Source organism: Mobula hypostoma, chromosome 22 (assembly GCF_963921235.1).
Source record: "Mobula hypostoma chromosome 22, sMobHyp1.1, whole genome shotgun sequence".
In the NCBI taxonomy this organism is placed as follows: domain Eukaryota; kingdom Metazoa; phylum Chordata; class Chondrichthyes; order Myliobatiformes; family Myliobatidae; genus Mobula; species Mobula hypostoma.
The window spans coordinates 31,098,949-31,124,269 of record NC_086118.1 but is presented as its reverse complement, the minus strand read 5'-3'; the positions used below and the strand labels follow the sequence as shown (position 1 = coordinate 31,124,269).

Below are 25,321 nucleotides of genomic sequence, written 5' to 3'. Positions count from 1 at the left end.
GAGGCGGAGGGCTTTGGGATTGTAATGCAGAGTCGTGGTTGACCATCCCTCATCCTCCGCTGATGCTACCTGACACGCTGAGTTCCTCCAGCAGATTACTTTATTTTTGCATATGGTGTGTTATATTGTATCTTTTTATTAGTTGCTTTTGATCAGCCTATCAGAATTCCATGTTTTTCAAAGAGAACCACTGGATAAGGACTGGAACAATTTTTTAAATAGATTCTAATTTGTAATGCTTACTTAGGGCCAACGGAAAAGGGGATATTACCTCACATTATCTATCACCTTCTTCCTTATAGAATTGGAACTTCAACATTTTGTTGAGGCAAATTCATTTATATTTATAAAAAGAATACTGATGAAGTCACATTCGTGGAAAAGGATTAGTTGGAGGGCAGCCACTATTTGGCTCAAACTGAAGATAATTTTTGTCCTTCTCTCCCCAACTGAGAGATAATGGATTGTGCACATAGTACATATTAAAAATACAGACACCATTCTTTTCTCCCATCCTTTTACATTAATTGCCCAACAAGGCTACACCAGTGTCAGCTCTCTGGCTGAGGATCATTTACATTGGGAAAGGCAAATCCAGCGATGGTGGGAGTGGAATGCTTAATTCCCCTACCCAGCCATGTGCTGTCGTGATTTGATATTGATTGCTCTTCCTTCAGGATTGTTGTCTCTGTACTTCGTACTTTTGAAGCAAATTGTTGGAGAAAGATGCATATGTGGATTGTAGACTAATAGTAGCCTTGCCAACATCACTCATATCCCAAGTAGTTAGTACAATGTAAATATTTTCCTCAGTAGAAAATTCAAGAGAACTTAACTTTGTTTTCACCTGATTTAAATGTGCTTAATGATGAAATTGAATTGTCAGGTTTCTTTCTGTTGACTCACCATTTTGTTGACTGCCTTTTTTCTTATTTTAATTTTGTTTCCCAATTTAACAAAATAACACTGTTAAACCAAGAATACAGGACATCAATATAATGGATTATGTTGGCACGTGACCAAGTGGTTAAAGCATTGGACTAGCGACCTGAAGGACTTGAGTTCGAGCCCCAGCCGAGGCAACATGTGTTGTGTCCTTGAGCAAGGCACTTAATCGCACATTGCTCTGCGATGACACTGGTGCCAAGCTGTATGGGTCCTAATGCCTTTCCCTTGGACAACATTGGTGTCATGGAGAGGGGAGACTTGCAGCATGGGCAACCGCTGGTCATCCATACAACCTTGCCCAGGCCTGCACCCTGGAGAGTGAAGTCTTTCCAGACGCAGATCCATGGTCTCGCAAGACTAACGGATGCCTTTACCTATGAAAAATATCCGAGTAGCACCACATAAAACTAACCTAATTTAGAAAAGATAACCACTTCCAGACTTTCTCAAGAATAAGGTGACACTTCTAACTCATGACTGCTATCAAAACTCATTAATCAGATATTTGTCCATTAATTGCACTTGGACGTTCAAAGTAAGTTTATTATCAAAGTACGTATATGTTACCATATACAGTTCTGAGATTAATTTTCTTCCGTACATACTGAATAAATACATAATACATTAATAACCATCGTAGAATCAATGGAAGACCGCACCATTTTGGGCATTCAACCAGCATGCAAAAGAAAACTTTTGCAAATATAAAATGAAAGAAAAAAAAATAAATTACTAAACAATAAATATCAAGAACGTGAGATGAAGAGTTCTTGAAAGTGAGTCAGTAGGTTGTGGGAACATTTTAAAGATGAGGCGAGTGAAGCTGGGTGACATTATTCTCTTTGGTTCAGGAGCCTGATAGTTGTGGGGTGATAATTGTTCCTGAACCTGGTGGTGTGAGTCCAGGGGCTCCTGTACCTTTTTGATGGCAGCAGCAACAAGAAAGTATGACCTGGGTGGCGGGGGTCACTTATGATGGATGCTGCTTTCCTGCAACAATATTTTGTGTAGATGTGCTCACTGTTAGGGAGGGCTTTACCTGTGATGGAGTGGGCTGTATCCACTACATTTTGTCGGATTTTGCGAGTTTATTGCTTTCTTGATACTGCAGATAAGGAGAATGAAACATCATAATATACAATGTAGAATCTCAAAGTCCAAATTCTTGTCTGTTTAATTGAGAAACTTCATGTATGAATGCTGGAGGAACGCAGCAGGTCGGGCAGCATCTATAGAAATGAATAAATGGTCGACATTTTGGGCTGAGACCCTTCATCAGGACTGGAAAGGAAGGGAGAAGAGAAGATGCCAGAATAAGAAGGTGGAAGGAGGGGAAGGAGGACAAGATGGAAGGAGATAGGTGAAGCCAGGTGGGTGGGGGAGGGGGGGATGACGTAAGAAGCTCCCTCACTCTGGTTTCCACAGGAACCGCTTCCTCTGTGATTCCCTTGTCCAGACATCCCTCCCCACTAATTTCCCTCTTGCCACCTGTCCCTGCAAGTGGCAGAAGTGCTACACCTGCCCATAAACCTCATCCCTTACCTTCATTCAGGGTCTCAAATGGTCTTCCCAAGCAAGGCAACACTTCACCTGCAAATCTGTTGGGTTTTTCCACTGTATCCGGTGCCCTTGATGCATCTCCTCTACATTGGTGACACCCAACATTGTGTAGATTGGGGGTCAGCTTTGTTGAGCACCTCTGCTCCATCTGCAAAACTAGCGAATTTCCTGGTTGCTAGCCATTTTAATTTCTAAACCCATTCCTGTTTTGACATGTCGGTCTGTGGTGGTCTCTTCCGCCATGATGAGGCCATTCTCAGGTTAGAGGAGGAACACTTCGTATTCTGAATAGGTAGCCTCTATCCTGATGGCATGTACATCTTCAACTTCCAGTAATTTTTCCCCCTTCCCCTTACCTCTTCTTCAATTTCCCCACTCTTTCGTCTTGCCTCTTCTCCTCACCTATCACTTCCCCCTGATGCCTCTTCTGCTATGAGATTCCTTCTCCAAGCCTTGCCTTTCCCAGCTATCACCTTCTCACTTCATCCACCCTCCTCCACCCACCTGGCTCCACCTATCACCTTCCAGATTGTTCTCCTTCCCCTCCCACCATCTTATTCTGGCATCTGCCTCCTTCCTTTCCAGTCCTGAAATGTCAACTGTTTATTAATTTCCATAGAGGCTGCCTAACCTGCTGAGTTCCTCCAGCATTGTGTGTGTGTTGCTCTGGATCTCTTGTGTTTATGATAAACCATGCTTTCATTTGGCTGAGCAAGACATGAAAATGAAGCCTTTTCATTCCTGCTGTCAAATATGTAACATCTGTGGAATGTCTCAAAGCACTGAGCATATTTTAAATTAACTTTGCTGAGATTTTCTGAACAGAATTAGAATAAATAACTAGTTGTTTCATATGCAGATCGGCCAGATATGTTGCTCAGCACACTGTTCTTTAGATGCATTTCATGTATTGCTACTATTGCCCTGACCTACAGAATTATACAGTCAAGGACTTGGACTTCGATTAATATATATTCTTAATGAATTCAAATCTGCAGTAGCCTTTTAGTTTAGTATTGAAGTATCACTTCAGTTCAATGCTTGTGTTTTGGAGAGGGACTTGTGACTACACTTTTTGATTGAGGCAAGAAAGTTTAAAAACTATGCCATGAGAAAAGGTTCGCAGTCTTGTTAAATGTACTTATGTAGCCCAAATCTAAGCGTTTCTATTCAAATTCTTGTTTGGAGGTTTCAACAGTTTCCCCCCCCCCCCCTCTTTCTGCAGGCTCACAAAGTATGATGCCACGTGCCGTTTAGCACAGGAAATTGCTGAAAACATTCATGAACGTAACGGGCAGAAGAGAACGGGAGGTAATCCTTCTAAGGTATATTGTGTGGTGACTACCATTGTTTTGCATTCCTTTTATAGAACACCGTTTTTCATGATATAAATTAAAGAAATAAAATTGAGAGAAGAAACGTAATTCAGCTAGAAAGGGATCTTCTTGAGGTGGCATAGCAAAGTCACGATCAGATCGAAGGCTCCTGCTACTTTTGAGGCAGTTGAGGTGGGTGACACTGTGGCAGCTGGTGCTGCTTACTGCTTCATGGCTCACAGTTCCAGCAAAATGGGTTCAATCCTGCCCTCTGCTGTGGCTGGTGTGGAGTTCACACATTCTCCCGATGACTTCATTGGATTCCTTGGGGTATGTTGCTTTCTGCCCACATCCCAGTAAAGCGTAGGTTGGTGGGTACATTTGCCCTAGAATATTGATGAGAAGAGGAATCTGAGGGGGCAATGGGGAAAATGAGTGTGGGGAGAATAAAATGGGTTTGGCTTGAATTAGTGTCAAATGCTTTATGATCAATGTGGATTCATTCAGCTGAAGAGCCTTTTTCTGTGCTGTATGCCTCTATGATTCCATATTACTACATGCTTTGCATCACGGATGATTCCCTGGGAGTAGGGGTTCCCAACCTGCTGTATACAGACTCCTCAGTTAATGGTAGAGCTCCATGGCATTAAAAAAGGTTGGGAACCCCTGCCTGGGAGGGTGATTTGGGCACAGACTTCTCCTGTACAGGTCAAGTCTGCTTCACCTGCTATTTCACATAGGCTTCCAGCAAAATACTAAATTGTCCTGACTCTGCTCAGCTTTCAACAGTACGTTGGATCGGATAGTTTCTGGCTTGTCCCAATTGAATATATTTCACCTTGAAATCAACTTCACAAGCACATTCAACCAAACTGCATGTAATTTATATTCAGTATTTCTTCATTGCTACCAGTTTAGCTGGAGCGCATGGATTTCTTGTCCTCCTTCAAAGCTGAAGAATTGTTTGATAGTGAATTTTATTTTGAGGCCATTAGTTTTTAATTTTCATTCATAGATTTTTAAAATCCAAATTGCAGGCTTATCTTGCCTATGTAGTTTAAGGCAATTTAATCTTTCTCATGTCAATTTTGTGCCCTGACACCATGCTCAGTGGACTGTGGTAACAAATAGATTAATTTCTTATCCCATTTGATGTTGCTTATGGTCCAGTTTTGGTGCTCGCTGTTAATAATGCAAAACCCACCCATTCAGCATCCTCTTTGACCTTCTATCATCAGGCAGGAGACTCTGATGCATAAAAAGAAGAACGGTCAGGATGGGAAATGGTTTCTTCCCCCAGGCCATTAGGCTTCTGAACTCCCGGCCACATTGTATTCAAAGTGTTACTGATTAATCTATTCTGTACCTTCCAATATTTAAAATGATTGCAACTTTCGTTTGTTATTTATGTGTGATTCATCTGTAGATTTTATCTGTACCCTCATAAGTTATTGTGTGTTTTGTGTACTACTGTGCTTTACACCCTGGTTCAAGAAATGTTGTCTTGTTTCTACAAACAAGTATATACATTAAATGGTTGCATACATTATAGATATGTATATAGTTAAATGACAATGAACTTGATTTGACTGAAACCATGAGTTTAAGGGTCCATTTCAAATTGTGACAGCTCCATTAGTCTCTTAAAAATGTAATCTCACTGTTTGCCTCACCAATGAAATGTGTTGATGTGCAGTTGGTACATTTGCCTGGTTACTATAAATATTGTCTCATTATGATGATTGTTAATTACAGTGGGTCCATCTAATTCATCATTTGTGTATTTTAGAAAAATATGACAAATAGACAAGATGGGTATAATGAGAATTTACTCCCTACACTGAAGTGGAATAAGTTCCAATTTTGCGATGAACATTGGCATTTCTACGCCATAAGAAAACAATGGAATAAAAGTTCGAATGAAGGTCTTGAATCTGTTAACATTAACTGTTCTTTCCTCCACAAATGCTGCTTGTGCTGCTGAATGTTTCCAGTGTTTTCTGTTTTTATTTTAAATTTCCAGTATCTCCAGTAATTTGGTTTTGAATAAGCGTTGGTTAGGTTCTCAATTGTCATCATGCATGTGCAGCATTATTTGACTTTTAATATGAAAGATGTTAATTACATTGGAAAACTGCTGTAGTTTGCTGGGGTTGGTTGAGTGGGGGCAGTGGCTGCTGACAGAGAATCAGAAGGAAGAGGGGGAATATAATCCACTGTCATCAAAACATCGTAAAGGTTGATGATATTATCTACTCGCTCTGCAACAGATTTTGCAGTGGTTATGGAATGTCTGCGTTTGTCCATTTTCTTCATTTCTGAAGGTCTCAGGGTCTTGATTCTGTTGTGAATGGTTCGTGTTTGGCAATTTACCCTCCTTTACAAGGCCATTGATGTTGACTGATCTCTTTCATGTAATTTTACATCATATATCTCTCTGTAATGTGACAAGCTGCCTTTTATGAGCTGCACTACTCTGTCAAAATAACCTGCCCATTGATCATGGCATGTATGAATAAATGTCTGCAAGTCAGCAAAGCCTTCATTGTCCTGTCCTTGAATCTAAAGCCGTGGAACCAGGAGATTTGTACTTTACTCTGGGCTAGATCTGTGGCATTTAAGTCTGGTGAGCCCGGACTTATACAAGAAGGCCAGGCCAGACAGAGGGCCATCTCAAGAGCAAAAGAGCAATTCTGACTGACATTTGAGGTGGAATTGGATGCACGTCAGCTCTGGCAGGGTTTGCTGGCCATTACTTCCTACAAAGTGAAACCCTAACAATACAAGTGGCAGTGATGCTTCACTTCCAGGCGAGCTCAGTACCTTTTATGCACGCTTTGAAAGGGAGAGTAAAACTACAGCAATGAGGATTCCTACAGCACCTGCTGATCCTGTGATCTCTGCCTCGGAGGCTGACGTCGGAATGTTTTTCAAGAGGGTGAACCCTTGCAAGGTGACAGGCCCCAATGATGTACCTTGTAGGGCTCTGAAAACCTGTGCCAACCAACTGGCGGGTATGTACAAAGACATTTTCAATCTCTCATTGCTACAGGTGGAAATTCCCACGTACTTCAAAAGGGCAACAATCATACCAGTGTCCAAGAAGAGCAGGGTGAGCTGTCGTTAACACCAGTAGCACTCTCACCTACGGTGGTGATGTGCCTTGAGAGGTTAGTCATGGCTAGAATCAGCTCCTGCCTAAGCAAGGACCTGGACCCGCTGCAATTTGCCTATCACCACAATAGGTCTACAGTGGATGCAAACTCATTGGCTCTTCATGCGGCCTTAGAACACCTGGACCAACACTAATATTTGCTGCAGGCTGCTGTTCATTGACGACAGCTCAGCGTTTAACATAATCATTCCTACAGTTCTGATTTTAAAAAGCTCCAAAATCTGGACCTTTGCACTTCCCTCTACAACTGGATCCTCAGTTTCCTCATCAGAAGGCCACAATCTGTGTGGATTGGAAATAACACCTCTTCACTGATTATTAACACTGGCACACTGCTCTACTCTCTCTCTATACTCATGGCAGTGTAGCTATGCACAGCTCAAATGGCATCTATAAATTTGCTGGCAACACAGCTATTGTTCACAAAATTTCACATGGTGACGAGAAGGCATACAGGAGCGAGAAAGATCAGCTGGTTGAGAGGTGTTGAGAAGCAACTTTGCACTCAGTGTCAGTAAGACCAAAGAATTGATTGTGGACTTCAGAAAGGGTAAGACGAGGGCGTACACACACCTGTCCTCGTCAAGATGTCAATAGTGGAAAGGGTGAGCAATTTCAAGTTTCTGGGTGTCAGCGTCTCTGAGGATCTATCCTAGGCCCAGCATATCAATGCAGTTACAAAGAAGGCACAGCCACGGCTATATTTCATTAGGAGTGTGAGGAAATTTGATATGCCACCAAAGGTACTCACAAATTTTTGCAGATGTACTGTGGAGAGCATCCTAACTGACTGCATCACCGTCTGGTATGGGGGAAGGGACCACTGCACCTGATTGAAATAAGCTGCAGAAAATTGTAAGCTCAGTCAGCTCTATTGTGAGCTCTAGCCTCCCCAGTATCTGTGATATCAAGAAGCGATGCCTCAGAAAGGTGGCATCCATCATGAGGGACTCCCATCATTCAGGAAATACCCTCTTCTCGTTGTTACTATCAGGGAGGAGGTACAGAAGCCTGAAGGTACACACTCAATGATTCAGGAATAGCTTCTTCCCCTCTGCCATGAGATTTCTGAATGGATATTGGACCCATGAACACTACTATACTACTTTTTTTCCCTCTTTTTACACTTAATTTAATTTTTAAATATTTATCTATTTACTATAATTTGCAATTTGTTATTATTATATATTGCCATGTACTGCTGCCGCATAACAACACATTTCACGACATACGCTGGTGATGTTAAACCTGATTCAGTTCCAGCACATCGTCACTGTAATTGACTTGTTTAAATGTGTTCATGTCAGGCTTCTCTGGATGCTAGTTCATGAGATGCTCAGCATGGGACTCGAGTAACTCTTGTCACCATTCTCTTCAACATCCACATTTCCCATCTGCAGTCCCAGAATCACTGACTCAATTGTGAATGATGCTTCATTTAAAGCCAATGAAATTGTTTATTCCTCCTGTAAATGAATTATTCCAAAAAATGTTTATTGCAGTAAACTGAAAAATCATCCCATGCAGCACCTACAAAATGAAGAGCATCCATTATGTTGAAATTCTTCCAAAACTCTGGGACAGAAAGCTTCCCTTCATTATTTCCTGCACAAGAGTCCAAAATGCCTCAAGGGGATGATGGGCCTTCAAGTAATGTATAAAACCCTGGTCCATCTGCTATGTCATTGATATCATTCACAATGGCAGGAACACAACTTTGATATTCGGACAAAAGGCCTCAGTTCAGATCACCAGTTCTGTTGTCCAAATTAAGGGAATTACAAAAGTCATATTCTCTTTTCCACATTACTTCGTCATGAACACAAAATAGTCCATAAATCACTTGGAAGATTTCTTGAGGTGTGATTTTCAGGTACCATGGAGACAAGACTTCAAATATTTTTCACCTGCAGATTCAATTATGATGAACAAGCAATTGTTAACTTGTGAATTGACTTCAAAAGAGTTGGGCAGTCCTTTGAAGCCTCAAAGCCAGAAGTACTTTTCTCATTGTCAGAGGAGTACATTCCTGATGACATCCATCTTCAGTACAGGCGCTGCAATGTGTCTGGAAATGCCTTAGCAGTATCAATGTCAGCACTCCTAAATACCTATGTTCTTAAAACTGTTCTGTGTCTGCAACCAATGAAACTAACCACAGATTGCATTGAAGTGACCTTGATTTACTCTGGTTCTTATAGAAGAGTTCTCTTCCTTGTGCCTTCTTCGTGCCTTCATAGAAACAGTGCTTCTGGTTATTGTGATCTTCGTCACCCACTTTCCATTACCTCTGTTGCTTTGCTGTACTGCCGCGTTAGTTGTTGCTGCTCTCCGTGCATTGTGGCACATTGGGCTGCAGCCTTGCTGTTTCTTTAGTATTTGTCTTTTTTTTATGAGGCTCGGTGCTTAACCCAACACAGATGGAAAGCGTGCATGAAGCCGGCTGGATTCGAACCCAGGACCACTCACCTCGAGGTCTGGTGCGGCGGCCACTACACCACAGGCTGGCTGCTGCCATGTTAGTTTTTGTGTTAAATGCTTTATTGTAGGCTTCTCATTTGTGCTGATCTCATTACTCTTTCTGCAAGATGGAACATAAAAATGATGCATCTAAATCTATTAACTTTAGTAAAAAAAAAAGTTGAGACTTAACTATGTTCTCTGTTGAAGTAAATGGAATGACTGAACCTATGGCTTGTCTTTGCTGGTGTAGGGTCAGTAGGCAGATCACACAGTGCAACTTGTGGCTCTGGACTTCACAAGGAGTCTAAGAGTCTGGAAATCATGAAGAACACCTCTCAGGAAGCTTAAGATTTCCAAGTTCACACAGGAGTCCTGAGTTTCCTGAAGCAGATGAGGGGAAACGCCAACTGTTCATGAGAAACTGTCAGCATTTCTTATGAAAATCTCGGCCAATAAAAATCCAAATGTGCAATCTCAAGTCTAACTAACACCAGGCACTATGAGATAATCTGCTGCAGAAAGTTATAGCTCAATATGTTTCTCGCCAATAGGTTAAGCTGCTTTGGTGCCTCCATAATTACCTTTCAGTCTGCTGTAAAAGGAAACAGTACTCATCAATAACTAGTTCATCTGGGAATGTTTTATTCCTGTTTGAATGTTCTTTCTTATTTAGTTGACCACTGTGATGATATTAAAATGGGGGCAAATTTCATTTTCTCAGAATTCTGCCTCTCCACCAGTATTCCAGGCAACAGCTGTGATAAGGGTTTAATCACATGTTTTGTCATTTTCTGGGATTTCAGCCATTAATATTTATGGGAAATGATGGTTCAGACATTAATTGTAGCTTACAGTATGTATATGGCAATAGTTATTCCATTAAACTGGCGCTCAGAATATGTTTTGTATCATTGCTTCATTCCCAGACTCCTTAGAAATACAGCGTGAGCTGTGCTGAGTCAGAAGCCAATAAGGGCCATCCAGTTAGAATTGAACTAATAATTAAAAACAGAGATCAGAAATGCATTAGACTGATTTCAGTTTTCTCCTTGAACGCCAGTGCATTTTTGATATTAGGCTGATTGTTAGGTTCTATTTGATAATACTCTTGTGAGCTGCCATGGCTCTCCTTATCACTTTAATGGCACTATGTCGATACAAGTGGTGATTGTAGCTGCTGACATACAGGCGATGGAAGCAGCATGCATGTTTTAAGTTCTGTATGACATGTAATTGAAGTACTTCCTATCTATATTTTGTGCTTTTCAAAAATAAAGCAAACACCCCTTGAAGAGATCTTGTAGAAACTGTGGACAGATGCTTTCCAGGCACATACGTCCTGTATGAGAGTTTGCCACACTGCTGGAAAATATTAACATCACTTAGAACTTTAAAAGAATTTGCTTGTAAGTAGTACCAAGTGACTCCAGTATTAATGTAGCGTAACATGTGTGCTGGTTAAGCTGAACAGGACAGCTGATCAGAGTCTTATCTTTTAGAGGTTCATTTTATGAAAATTATACATGCCCTTTCATTCGGTAATACATCTTAGAGGAACATGTTGTAATTAGCTTGTGTGATTCTTGTCATCCAAGTTTCCAAATATGCTGAATGGCTGAGAAGAATGAAAATTTTGATCAGTGATTTGTTTTTTAGGGTTGTTGCAAGTTGGAAGCCTGAAAGAGTTTTCAGAACATTCTGTTTACCTTCATTACAGAATAAGTTAAAAATGGCAAGAAAGCAAGAAGGACTGGGCAGAGTGCAACATCAGGGAAGTAATCACCAGCACAGATGAGAATGTATCTGACAATAATGTGCTTTTAAGATATTTTTAATATCACCAAGAATTTAGTCAAAGGGTGCACAGTTCCATTGCCTCTCCCATATTACAGGTCAGTCAGCATCTGTGGAGAGAGAAACTGATTATAAACATTGACTGTGTTTCTCTGTGCAGGGTTGCTGCCTGGCCTGTTGAGTATTTTCAGAATTTGTTTTTATTTTCTTAGATATCCATCATCAGCAATTTTTTGCTTTTTGCCCTTCATCTAGAAGAACAAAGACACCATACTGATTTGTTGCAACACACATAAAAGTTGCTGGTGAATGCAGCAGACCAGGCAGCATCTATAGGAAGAGGTACAGTCGACATTTCGGGCCGAGACCCTTAGTCAGGACTAACTGAAAGAAGAGCTAGTAAAAGATTTGAAAGGGGGAGGGGGAGGGGGAGATCCAAAATGATAGGAGAAGACAGGAGGGGGAGGAATGGAATCAAGAGCTGGACAGGTGATTGACAAAAGGGATATGAGAGGATCATGGGACAGGAGGCCCTGGGAGAAAGAAAAGGGGGAGGGGGGAGAAAACAGAGGATGGGCAAGGGGTATAGTGAGGGGGACAGAGGGAGAAAAAGGAGAGAGAGAAAAAAGAATGTGTGCATAAAAATAAATAAATAAATATATAACGGATGGGGTACGAGGGGGAGGTGGGGTGTTAGCGGAAGTTTGAAAAGTCAATGTTCATGCCATCAGGTTGGAGGCTACCCAGATGGAATATAAGGTGGTGTTCCTCCAACCTGAGTGTGGCTTCATCTTTACTGTAGAGGAGGCCGTGGATAGACATATCAGAATGAGAATGGGACGTGGAATTAAAATGTGTGGCCACTGGGAGATCCTGCTTTCTCTGGTGGACAGAGCGTAGGTGTTCAGTGGAACGATCTCCCAGTCTGCATCGGGTCTCGCCAATATATAGAAGGCCACATCAAGAGCACTGGATGCAGTATAACACCCCAGTCGACTCACAGGTGAAGTGTCGCCTCACTTGGAAGGACTGTATACCCCACCCGACTCACAGGCCTCCTGTCCCATGATCCTCTCATATCCCTTTTGCCAATCAACTGTCCAGCTCTTGGCTCCATCCCTCCCCCTCCTGTCTTCTCCTATCATTTTGGATCTCCCCCTCCCACTTTCAAATCTCTTACTAGCTCTTCTTTCAGTTAGTCCTGACGAAGGTTCTCAGCCCGAAACGTCGACTGTACCTCTTCCTAGAGATGCTGCCTGGTCTGCTGCGTTCACCAGCAACTTTGATGTGTGTTGCTTGAAATTCCAGTATCTGCAGATTTCCTCGTGTTTGCATACTGATTTGTTGATGTTTTGTCATTTTTCCATGATTGCTGAATCAAAGTATTAAAATTCCCCTACTTATTTAATGATAGTACCTTAGAAAACAAGAGTAACAAGTCAGCGGGCTGAGCCTGCTTGGTAATGACTTCTCTTTATTTTTCCATTTAGCAACCTCACTTCCTTAACCCTAATTTAACAAAAATTACCCATCACAGTATTTTCAGTTTTTCATTTGACCTAGCCTCCATAGCATTATTGGGAGAATACTTAAGATACTCTTTACTTGTTGAGTGATGATTCACTTTTTGCCTCACCCCTAAGCAGCTAGTCCCATGGTTTTAAAGTTATGCTCCCCTATTCTGGATAGTTTTCTGTTTTAAAAACAGTTTTTCTCTATCTACCTCATCAAAGCTGTCAATATTTTAACACCTTTTTTAGGTTATTTCTTTATCTTTATTCAAGGAAAGATGAGTCTGTTCTGCACAACCTTTCCATATAGTTTGACCTCTCAAGCTTCAGTATCATTCAGCCTGATGCCCCTTGAACGTATGGATTCCAGTTGAAAGTGACTGAGCATTAGCTTCCCAAGGGCAAAAAAGACAGGCAACAAATTGTTGACATGAGTAGTGAGAAACTGTGACCAACTTAGAGGGAAAAAAAATAGGATTTACAACCTTTCTTCAAAGTGCACTCCTCTACCTTTTTTTAAAAAAAGGCTCAGTTATAAATCCTTAATATCAGAGATAATCTTTGTTTCTATCTCCAAGTTCTGAGTTGCCTTAAAGACTGAGTATATACATTATCTGCAGAAATCACCAAACAGTACAACACTCCGATATAATTTTCTGTTCTGTTTTTATTTTGATTATATACTAAATAAAATGTGATAAATTGTCATTGTGAATGACGAATTTATTAGACAATTAAATATCCTGAAAAGTGATCTAGTTATGATTAAGTATCCTGTTAGGATAACTGATCTTTTGAGAAAACAATCTTACTACTTTTTTACTACTTCATATCTTGGTTTAACAACTGGCATCATTTCGTGTGTTACATCATAAACTTATTCAAATTAAAGCAAATCATTCTCCTGAGGCACAGGAGGTAAGAAAAGTAAACTTCAGTGTAATTTTATGTCTATTTTGATGTGGAATTAGATAAAATTTGCACCACAGAAACAGGCTATTGAGTCTTAAGCTGCACCTTACATTGTTTTGCTCATCCATGCTATTTCCTCAAAAACATCACATGGTAGTGGACTTCACATACTATCAGTCTCTGGCAACGATTCCTCTTTAAAAGCCTATTTTGGATTGAGTGTGATTATTGAAGACCTCGCTGATAGAAGTATATTTTTGCATCATATCTGGTGAGCTCTTCACAATTTTAAAGATGCCTTAATCAACTTGTTTCAAAGAATATTAGAAATACACAGCAAACCAAATTAACAATAGAAAACCAAATTATCTTTTAAATCCTTGGCATCACTCTATGAAACTCAATTTTTAAGTTTTTCTTATGATCTAATCAGTCTTGCCTTCCTGTTCATGTACACTAGATGTCTCTGTAAGCATCTGTACAGATCACAAGAAGATGCAGGAACTTACCAAGTTACAGAGGACTGGAATAACAGAAATCCAACATTACGCAAAGTGCAGTACATCAGAATCAGTAGATTTTGAGTCCATTAAGCAGCTGACTCAATCACCCGAAGTTTCATTGAATTAGTTACAAAGGTATAATAAAAACAAGTTAGTGTTTAGCTGAGTAACAAATTATGTTTATAAATACCATTTATGTTTGTAAGTGAAATAAAGAATAAATTAGAACAAACAAATAAACTGTTCTCAGGCTTACAGGTGGGTACAGGTATTGATTATAACCAACGTTTCAATGACAAACTCTGCCATCTTTTTCAGGGATGCTGCCTAGGCATGTCTAGTCTGGTGCTATTTACACCCCCATAGTCCATCTCTCCTGATTTTGTTAGCCCTCATTCAATCAACTTTCTGCTCTTGCACCTTGTTTTCCTCTAGTTTTATTTCAATGGCTTCCTTCACTGGGCAGTCTCAAATATCATTGGCGCAGCACAGTACCAATACTGCTATAAAACTTGAATAAAGAAAAAGATAAAATTGTATCACTTTCCAATAGTTATCGACAGAGTAATTCATCTTGCTATGCTATCTTATTCTTTTGATTGACTGTAAATGAACAGAATTAGTGCATATTCCTAGTGCAGATAGGTGCCATGGCATCTTGGCAAGGGCCTGAAATTTTAAAAATCAAAATTAAAAAAACAAAATTATCAAAAATCACTGCTTTTTGAGTCTGCATCTGTCAGCCCAAATGGATAATATAACACAAGCGTGCACAGCTGACACTATTTAAATACTGATTGCTCTAAGCACGGTTTAGTGTCTAACAGCCACACAAGTACATGCGACTGATGTTAGTTAAAAACTGTTCAGCAACAGTCTCCTGTCCCAATGAAATGACACAGTGTCCCAAATAAACAGGAATTCCGGCTACTTTCTTGATTTGTTTTTGTTCTTTAATAGTTGGCCCAAATAAGCAGCTGCCACAATTAATCAATGGCCCAATTGACCAGAATCCACTGTTTATGTTTCATTAGTTTAATTGTGGGTAGTGTTAGAGTGAAAATAAAAGATATTCAATCAAACAAAAGAAGCATTGGAAGTGTTTGTAGAAGGCTACAAGAAAATGGGCATTTCTGACTTGCTGCTAAATCATCTTAGAGACAGTTCTCCGGAACGGAAACCTTCTATAACCCGGGACTGCCTGTACTTAGGTTTTAAGTAGTTAATTTGACATTCCACATGTGCAGTTTTCGAACCTTGCAGTTTCATGATATTGTAACTTATCCACAAAGATTAGTAAATTAGTTATGTTTACAGGCCAACAATTAACTTGTTCCCATTTTCTTTGTTTATCTTTGAGGGAGTGATGTATTTGATTGATATAATGAATACTTCAAGATGTTATTAAAGAAACAAGATCTTTTAAAGATAAAAATTGGCTTTATTCATCACAACCTACTCACCCAAACCCATAAGTCTTTGCAATGTGATAGAATTACAAACCTGGAGGAAACCCATACAGTCATGTGGAGAACGTACATAATCCTTACAGACAGGTGGGAATTGAATCCGATCTGGTGCTGTAAGGCATTACACTAACATCTATGCTACCATGCTGTATTTAGATAGTAGTTGTACTTTTCACTTGTTTCGAAGTGATGAATCCTCCTACACAAAATCATATTGTCCTTTTTTCTGGAATGCAAAACAAAGGTTTCAAAAATAGGACACATAATCTGAGGCTGCTCTCTAAGTAAGTTCTTTCAGGGTCTTTACCTCCCCATTATCCAGAAGATGAAGATACATGATGACTTGATTGTTTGGATTCACAATTGGCTTGCCCATATAAGACCAAAGGTAATGATGGATATATGTAATCTGTCTTAAGGTTTGTGACTGACGGCGTCCTGCAAGAATACACGCTTGGACCTTAGCTGTTTGTAATATATATTAATGTCCCAGATGAAAGCATGAATGGGTGGTTTGGTAAGTTTGCAGACGATACAGAAAGATGGGTGGTGTTGTGGATAGCATAGGGGACAGTCAGTATACAACGGTTTATCGATCAATTGCAGATGTGATCGGAGAAATGGCAGATGGAGCTTAACCTGGCCAAATGTGAAGTGTTGCACTTTAGCTGATCAAATGTAAAGGTACACTGTTAATTTTCGGAGAGATCTTGGGGGTCCAGGTCCCCAGCTCTCTGAAAGTGGCCACACAGCTTGAAGGGACGGTCAGGAAGGCATACGGCATATTTGCCTTTATTAGTTGAGGAATTAAGTTCAAGATTTGGGAAGCCATGTGGTAGTTGTATAAAACTCTTGCATATGAAATACTGCATTCAATCCTGGTCGCCCCATTTTGAGAAGGATATCAAGGCTTTAGAGGAGGTTTGCCAGGATGCAGTTCGGATTATAGGGCATGTACTGTAAAGAGAGCTTGGACTACAAGGAGTTGTTTTCTCTGGAACAGTGGAAGATGAGGGCAGATCTGATGCAGAATTTTAAGATAAAGAGAGGCATAGATGGAGGAGAAAGCCGATATATTTTTCTAATGTCAAATACCAGAAGGTGTGGGTTTAAGTTGAGGGGGTGAAGTTCAAAAGAGATGTGTGGTGTAATTTTTTTTACATAGAGGGTGATGGGTACCTGGAATGTGCTGCAAGGGGGTGGTAGTGGAAGCAAATACGATAGAGGAATTCAAGAACAACAGGAATTCTGCAGATGCTGGAAATTCAAGCAACACACATAAAAGTTGCTGGTGAACGCAGCAGGCCAGGCAGCATCTCTAGGAAGAGGTACAGTCGACGTTTCAGGCCGTCAGGACCAAGGGTCTCAGCCTGAAACGTCGACTGCACCTCTTCCTAGAGATGCTGCCTGGCCTGCTGCGTTCACCAGCAAATTTTATGTGTATTGGTTGAGGAATTCAAGAAGCACTTAAATAGGCTCATGAATGTGCAGGAAATGGAAGGATCTGGACATTGCGCAGGCAGAAAGGATTAGTTTAAGTGGGTATTTGATTATTAATTTAATTAGTTTGGCACAATACTGTGGGCCAAAAGGCTGGTTCCTATGCTATACTGTTCTAGGTTAATTGTAGTTGGAGCAAAGAGAAAACCTTCATCACCATCTTTCAGTACTACTACTTCTTAAGTCCATCACCCCTACTGACAGTGGCTCGCCAGAGTCCTGTGTCCTGGGCCAGTTTTTCAAGTCCAGCTGCAGCCCATCTATATGTATTCTAGGCGAAGAGCCTTCCCCTCCCAGGGATGAGGTCTTTGGAACTTCTGTTGGCATTTCTGTGGTACTGTGTTTTTACAGGATGGTTTGCTTGCCCCGTGCTCAAGTGTTCCAATGTTTGCCTCTGTTACATTTCTTCACTTGATCTTTTAACTTTAAAGCAAATAAAATTTTTAAAAAATCATTGGATTTGCAATTCGGGGTGCCAATTGCAAAATAATTTGTAGCTAGTGATAATCTATACTTCAATTCACAGTTGTTGTCCCTTTTCACGCCTTATGGTGCTTTGGGCGACATTTTTGCTGTTTCCATAGCATTTGACTTTTTTTATGAGGTCGAGTTGCTAGCTCAACACTCAATCTAACATGGATGAAATGCATGTAAGGAGCTGGCTGGATTTGAACTCTGAACCATTCACTTGAAGTCCAGTGCTGATGCCACTACACCACCAGTTGGCTATCAGTTCACAATACACAGATTTAACAACTCTTTCTTAGAAGATAACATGTTGTTTTCTGTGTGAATTTACTTTGGACATAATACTGGATTTGAATTGAATCTTATTTATCCTGCTGTGACAAAATTTGGTCCAGTTTTATTCAGTGGCTGTTGCCAAAATGTTTGTTTGGTTTTTTTAATGTGACAGAAATTCTTGGCAAGTAAAGAAGATTTTGCAATATATGTACTGTGCTCTCTCTTGGGTATTTTAACCACAGTTCAACACATCTACTAAGTGATAAGGCTTTGCCAATGTCTTTTCTAAAATGATCATCAAAATGTATTGTTTAATTAATAGTTTGTGATCTGATTATTCTTTATCAGTGACAAAAAATAACAAATTGAACTGGGAAACTGCTGAATGAAAAACAAAATAATTTGTTCTGATCTCAGAAAATATACTGGGGTCAGTCTGGCTTCATCTCTGTGGTACTAGGATTCCATTTTCCAATCATTGTAGACTTGATATTGAGGGTCTAACTGAGACTCATCTCGGATGAGGTTTAAGGTTATTATTTTTGGTTCTCTTAACGATAATATAATTGGGTGGGATTTAAACAAAGGCACTACTTTCCAAATTCTGTCACAGCAAAAGGTTGCCAAGTGAGGAAAAATCTGCATTATGTGCATCGGGTCTTGGGAACAGCTAGCCAATCACACCCCAAAGTGGAGGAAGAACTTTCAGGATTACAGTGAGAACCTCATACCCAGGAGGACTTATAACCACATCATTAATAGTGCAGGAAGCCTACCACTTCCTAACTTAGCATTCGTCTAATCTGCCAAGCATTTCTTGGGCCTTTGCACAATTGCTCATTGTTAATGCAGAATAGATTATCTGGTCATTTTATTTATTTTTTTTGGCGTATGCCTGCGTGCGTGCGAGTCTATGCGTGCGTGCGAGTCTATGCGTGTGTGTGCGTGCGTCCGTGATGATGTCTTTTTTTCATGGCTTTTACAAGGCACGGAGAGAGAGAGAGAGAGAGAGACTGTGTGGCGGGCCACTTCTCACACAGACATTTTCGCAGTATTTTCCCTTTACTTTACGAGGTCAAGTTGCGATCTCGACACTCAACCCGGCACGGATGGAAAGCGTACTCGGGAGCAAACCCGACTGGTGTCGAACCTGGGAACCTCCGCTCCCAGGTCCGGCACTGATGTCATTGCTCCACCAGTCGGCCCTATCTGGTTATTTTAAAGGCAATGTCTCGGATGCAGGGTGATCCCAGTTCTGTAGGTTCTGAGGTTACTGATGTGTAGGACCTCCAGAGTTTGAGTGATGGATCAAGTGGCAGGTTTTGTCAGTGCTCATTTGGGTGGTAATGCATTTCCTGCACCATTTATGTGAACTGTTGTACACCGTAAGGTCATCACTACCAGTCTGAATGCTCTTATTCTACTTCTGGTTGATATTGGCCCCTGATATGTCAAAACATACTCTGGCGTAATATTCCCTTATTTCCAGGTTTTCTTTTAATCGCAGTTACACTTTCTGTTAGCTCGTTTTTACCATAATCAGGCCACTGACTGGTGTGTTCACTGACAGATGGAATTGTTCATTCATTGTACTTTAGAACAGTTTGGTACCCCTTGATCTACATTCTGAGAACAAAGTTTAAATTTTGCATGGTTTACATTTATCACTGGGGCAGTTTTATGGTTGAAGTCTACTGAAAAAACACTTTCCAAGTAGGACTTCTGTGTTCATTGCTTTTCAACTAAACTGAAACCCTTAACCCCTATATAAGATATAAATGACTTTAGCCATTTTTTTCTCATGGTCTGCTTGATCCTTTACTGCAATAAATTTGCTTCAGGGAGAAATTATGTAAATCAGTTAAAAATGGAAAAATCAAATAATAGGAAGAAATTTAATACATATGTGTTTAGCATTTATATTATTACACTGTAGAACTATTTTCCTTTTTCAGACAACAGGGAAGTTTAAAGTTGCCTCAAAGTCTGACAGTGTTCTTTGCCATAGCCTATATCAGTGGTCACCAACCACCGGGCTGCAAAGTATGTGCTACTGTGCCGCGAGGAAACGATATGATTTGGTGATATGAAATGATATGGGTCAGCTGCACCCTTCCTCATTCTCTGTCACGCACTGTTGAACTTCAGATAACTTACCAAATTATACCAAATAACACATAAAACCTAAAATAACGCTAACATATAGTAAAAGCAGGAATGATATGATAAATGCATAGCCTATATAAAGTAGAAATAATGTATGTACAGTGTAGTTTCACTTAACAGAATCGGGAAGATTAAGCCAAAACCGATTTGTAGAAAAAAAAAATCAGCACGTACACGCAGGTGCCCGTGCAAGGCTTCATGGTCATGGTAGTCTTTTTTGGGTAAACACAAGTGTCCCGTATTTGACTGCTACTTTTGTCCCTTATTTGGGAGTGAGAAAGTTGGCAACCCTACTTGAACCCCCCCCCCCGTTGGCCGGTCTGCTGTGCAAAAAAGGTTGGGGATCCCTTGCCTATATGACATGATTTATGATTTGGGCTGGATCATCTGACTTGCAGACTGGCATTATAGGGGTAAATGCTGGTACTTATCTTTTTTTTTGCAGTTGGTAGGTAGTCACATTGATAAAGTTGTTTGTCTGAATCCGAACTAGCCACGTTCCAACTGCCATTCACTGACAAAGCCTTCACTTTGCCACCAGGGAGCAAACATTTCCTGATCTCTGTAATCTTTGGGTAGTGCAGCTGAGAATTCTCCATGCAGTTGGACAACTGGACAGCAGTAGTACTGAGCCTGGGTGTAAGCTCTCTTATTTGATCTGGGATTTATAAGGTTGAGGGGTTGAGAGGGTGGGGTGGAAACTAAGTTCAGTTCACATGTCCATTGAATCATTTGCCCAAAATGAGGAGATTTTATTGAACAATTAAATGAAGGCAGAAGTTATCCAGTTTTCTTTATTCCATAAAAAATTTAAAAAAATCTCAAACTCGACTTCCTTCCAAATGATTGACATGAAGTTCAAAGTGATGTTTTTCGACTGTGTCCATTTTTTGGTGAACACAAGCTTGAGGTCATACCCCATCTATAAAAGTGTATAGCAGGAAACATCAGCAGGGTTTACATGCAAATTAACTGAAGTAATATCATCAGTGCAAACGAGTGGTTTACGAGTTCTCCTAAAATGTTGATTAATTCTTTCAGGTGTGTTTCATAGTTCAGTCTGTCAAATTCATTAGGGAATTCAGCAGGTTACTGGAGAATCCTGGATGAGCATCAGGGAGAACAGTCTTCTGGCTACATTATAGAGACCACTTCTTTTTTTGTTATTACACTTTGCTTTTTACGTTGTATGCCAATGACTTGGATAATAGCATTGATGGCTTTGTGGCACAGTTTGTGCATGATACAAAGATAATGGAGGGACCAGTAATTTTGAGGCAGTAGAGAGGCTACAGAAAGCCTTAGACAGATCAGGAGAATGGGCAAAGAAGTGGCAGGTGGTGTACAGTACTGGGAGGTGTATTGTCATGCACTTTGGTAGACGTAATACAAGGGTAAATTATTTTATAAATGGAGAGAAAATTCAAAAATCCGAGGTGCAAAGGGACTTGGGAGTCCTTGTGCAGGATTCCCGAAGGGTTAGTTTGCAGGCTGAGTTGGTGGTGAGGGCGGCAAATACTCTGTTAGCATTCATTTCGAGAGGGCTAGAAAATAAAATCAAGGATGTTGTGGTGAGGCTTTATAAAGCACTGGTGAGGCCTTACTTGTATTGTGAGCAGTTTTAGATCTGTTATCAGAGAAAGAGTGTGCTGACATTAGAGAGGGTTCAGAAAAATGATTCCAGGATTGAAAGGCTTGTCATACGAAGAGCATTTGATCGCTCTGGGCCTGTACTCACTGGAATTCAGAAGAATGGAGAAGAGAAATTTCTTCAGCCAAAGAGTTGTGAATCTGTGAATTTTTTTGCCACAGACAGCAATTAGGCCAAGGCATTGGGTATATTTTAAGGCAGGGGTTGATAGATTCTTGATTAGTCAGGGCATGAAGGGATATAGGGAGAAGGCAGGGAATTGGGGCTGAGAGGAAAATTGGATCAGCCATAATGAAATGGCAGAGCATATTTGATGGGCCAAATGGCTTAATTCTGCTCCTATATTTTATGGTCTTAAGGTCTAACTCAATGTCTGGATTACTCAAATATGTCATTTTTTCTGGAATTAATTATTGGTCTTACATTGTCCAATGTATTGATTTTGCTGAGAAGGCATTTAATGCATTGCTGAATATATACATAACTTTCCATCCAAAGTTTTTCTTTGTCCTAATAGTAAAACAGTCTGTATTATAATTTAGTGAATATTCATTCACTTTTCAAATTGAAAAACCAAATAAATTCAGAGTTTTCTTAAAATATACATTGACAAAGAGAAAAACAGTTATTGTTCATTGACAACATTGACAAATATAATATTGCAATATACGGTAAATTTCATTTTCCTTTAAGAAAATTTCAGTCTCTATGATAGTGCACGTTGTGTTACATAAATTGATTAATCTTGTGAATTGCTGATTTTAGAATGAAGTCTCTTTGATAATATTGCATAATTTTGTTATTCACTCTGTATGAAAACACACTTGAATATTGTATGGCCTGAGCTAAGCTGTTTCTCGTCTGTCCCTGGAGGTGTACAGGAGATGAGTTATTAATGAATTGGCTGGAGATCATTGTTAGTTATAGCCAAAAATTCAAGAGTTAAAAGGTTGAACAATACATTGGCTGGTCATATAGCTGTTTTTTCAAATTTTAAAAAGATTGTTCATATTTCTTCTTTTATTTATTTTGGTCTTGGGCTTAGTATATACTAACTCGATGCCAAATAACAGAAGTACTTAATTGTGGAATGTATTTCATTGAAAAGACTGTAAAATGTTTTTCAAAATTTCATTTGTCCTTTTTTTAACATATTCAGGTTTGTTGAAATATTGATGAATGGATTTCAGAAATGCGTTTCCAGCCAACAATTTATTTTTTCCTTTCCACCTCCAGTTAAATGTGATGATTCGGGCATCTCTGCAGAGGCTCCAAGAACATATTAACCAGCTGAAAGATTCTTTGTTGCGAAGTTTGTCAAACCGCCAAATGTATCCTTTTAAAAGCTTTCCCTTTTCGTTGAAATGCAGATCCAATTTATTGAAATGTTCTGAAATATGAAGTTTTTTTTATTAAGGGAGTGGCAAAATATGATTAAATAATTTTTGTAAACCTGTCTTAAAGAATTTTTAATTTTAAAATGTAAAAATAATTAATTGCCTCTGTTTATATGCAAATTTCAATGAAGGTTTTTTAAGCCTCATTCTTTCTGTTGATGGTCGTATCAGAAAAATTAATGACAAGCTGACATCTGATCTTTTTAATTAAGCATACTTGCATTATAGATGTATAATTGTAAGTTTGTAAATTAATACAAAATTAACAGATGCTCAGACATCCGAGAAGCATAAATGGACAAAATACACTGTGAGACTATGTTACTGCCAGATACATTTGCTTGAGGTTTGGATTTCACTTGACATACAAATTCAGAGCTGGAATAGGCCATTCAGTCACTCTAGGGTGCTCCATTTTGTAATGCCAGATTGAATAAATAAACAGAATTAGTCTCTGTCAGAAAAGGTCAATAACTAGAGGCTATAGATTTAAGATATACAGCTCATATGTATGGTATGATGTATTATTTTGATGGGATTATGCTTTTAAATTTTTACTGCCTGAAAAAGCAAGGAAATTAGGTTCAATAATACATTTCAATGGATTTGAATAAAATCTACCAGAGAATATTTGAAGTTTTTTGAGGAAATAACAGGGGAATGGAATTATCAACACACATAAAATGCTGGAGGAACTCAGAAGGCCAGGCAGTATCTATGGAAAAGAGAACAGTTGACATTTCGGGCTGAGAGCCTTCATCAGAACTGGAGAAAAAAAGACAAGGAGTCAGAGTGAGAAAGTGGGGGGAGGGGACGGGAGGAGGAAGCACAAGGTGATGGTTGAAATCGGGAGGGGTGAAGTAACGAGATGGGAAGTTGATTATCGAAAGAGATACAGAACTGGAGAAGAGGGAATCTGATGGGAGAGGACGGAAGCCCACGGAAGAAAGCAAAGGGGGAGAAGCACCAGAGGGAGGTGATTGGCAGGTAAGGAGTTAAGGTGAGAGAGGGAAATGGGAATGGTGAGGTCGGGGGGTGGGGGGAAACATTACCGAAAGTTTGAGAAATCAATGTTATGCCATCAGGTTGGAGGCGACCCAGACGGAATCTCATTGGGAGATTCTGCTTTTTCTGTAGGTGCTCAGCGAAGCAGTCTCCTAATCTATGTCGGGTCTCCCTGATATACAGGAGGCCACACCAGGAGCACCGGATACAGTAGATGACGCCAACAGTCTCACAGGTGAAGTGTTGCCTCATCTGGAAGGACTGTTTGGGGCCCTGAATGGTAGTGAGGGAGGAGGTGTAGGGGCAAGTGTAGCACTTGTTTCGCTTGCAAGGATAAGTGCCAGCAGGGAGATCAATGGGGAAGGACAAATGGACAAGAGAGTCACGTAGTGAGAGATCCCCGTGGAAAGCAGAAATTGGGGAGGGGTGTTAGTGGAGGGTAAGATGTGCTTGCAGTGGGATCCCTCTGGAGATGGCAGAAGTTACAGAAAATCATGTGCTGGAGCGGGTGCTGATGGAGTGGTAGGTGAGGACAAGAAAATTCCTACACGTGGTGGAGTGCTGGGAGGATTGGGTGAGGGTATTCGTGTACAAAATGGAAGAGTTGTGGTTGAGTGCAGTGTTGATGGTGAAGGAATGGAATTATTTTGAGTAACTTTTAAAAAGCCAGAATGGGTAAAATAGAGTGAATGGCTTTCTTTTATGCTGTATAAAGCTATGGTTTTATCACATTCTTTAATGATACGTATTCAGTACACAGCTTGAAGCAGACAAACGTCAAAACATGGTGGATGATTTGTTAACAAGAGAGCGACAACTTCAAACATCCTTCAAGAAAGATGGCATGGAACCTGACATAATGAGGTATGATGTGAATTGAATATGAAGTTTAAAAAAATTATCTTGTGGAGCACAGTGATTCAAATTGAGAAATCGAGATGTAGAAATCAGTCCAGAAGGCTGCACCAAGTCTAGACAGGAAATGAGGCACTGCTCCTCTGGGTTGAGTTGGCCCTCACTGACCACAGACCAGAGGCCACAGACCAGTAGGTTATATTGGGATGGATATTAAAGTGGCAGGCGATAGGAAGCCCAGGGTAGACCCTGTACACTGAATGCAGGTGTTCCAAAAAGCGATCACCTGCTTGCTTTTGGTTTTTCTGTTGTAGAGGAGACCATATTGTGAAGAGAAATGCAGTACACTAGA

The 25,321-nt window shown here is 40.1% G+C and overlaps 1 protein-coding gene and 1 long non-coding RNA gene across 8 annotated transcripts in view; one reads left to right on the top strand and one right to left on the bottom strand.

Annotated features, from left to right (window-relative positions):
* The window catches only part of stx8 (syntaxin 8), a 189,291-nt gene that overhangs the window by 4,584 nt on the left and 159,386 nt on the right, over window positions 1-25,321 (top strand). For 2 of the 4 annotated variants that reach the window (XM_063074370.1, XM_063074371.1), the window contains 3 exons: window positions 3,734-3,819; window positions 22,949-23,043; window positions 24,868-24,978. In XM_063074370.1, coding sequence (XP_062930440.1) covers window positions 3,790-3,819; window positions 22,949-23,043; window positions 24,868-24,978 — 236 coding nt within the window. In that variant the 5' untranslated portion in view covers window positions 3,734-3,789. Of the gene's footprint in view, window positions 1-3,733; window positions 3,834-22,948; window positions 23,044-24,867; window positions 24,979-25,321 lie in introns of all 4 variants that reach the window. The other 2 variants (XM_063074373.1, XM_063074372.1) reach the window with 2 other exon arrangements.
* Window positions 9,362-25,321, bottom strand: part of LOC134360249 (uncharacterized) — a 69,839-nt gene continuing 53,879 nt past the window's right edge. For 3 of the 4 annotated variants that reach the window (XR_010021288.1, XR_010021289.1, XR_010021291.1), the window contains one exon: window positions 9,362-9,580. This is a non-coding gene — a long non-coding RNA (uncharacterized LOC134360249). Of the gene's footprint in view, window positions 9,581-11,321; window positions 11,367-14,188; window positions 14,277-25,321 lie in introns of those variants that run through there. The other variant, XR_010021290.1, reaches the window with a different exon arrangement.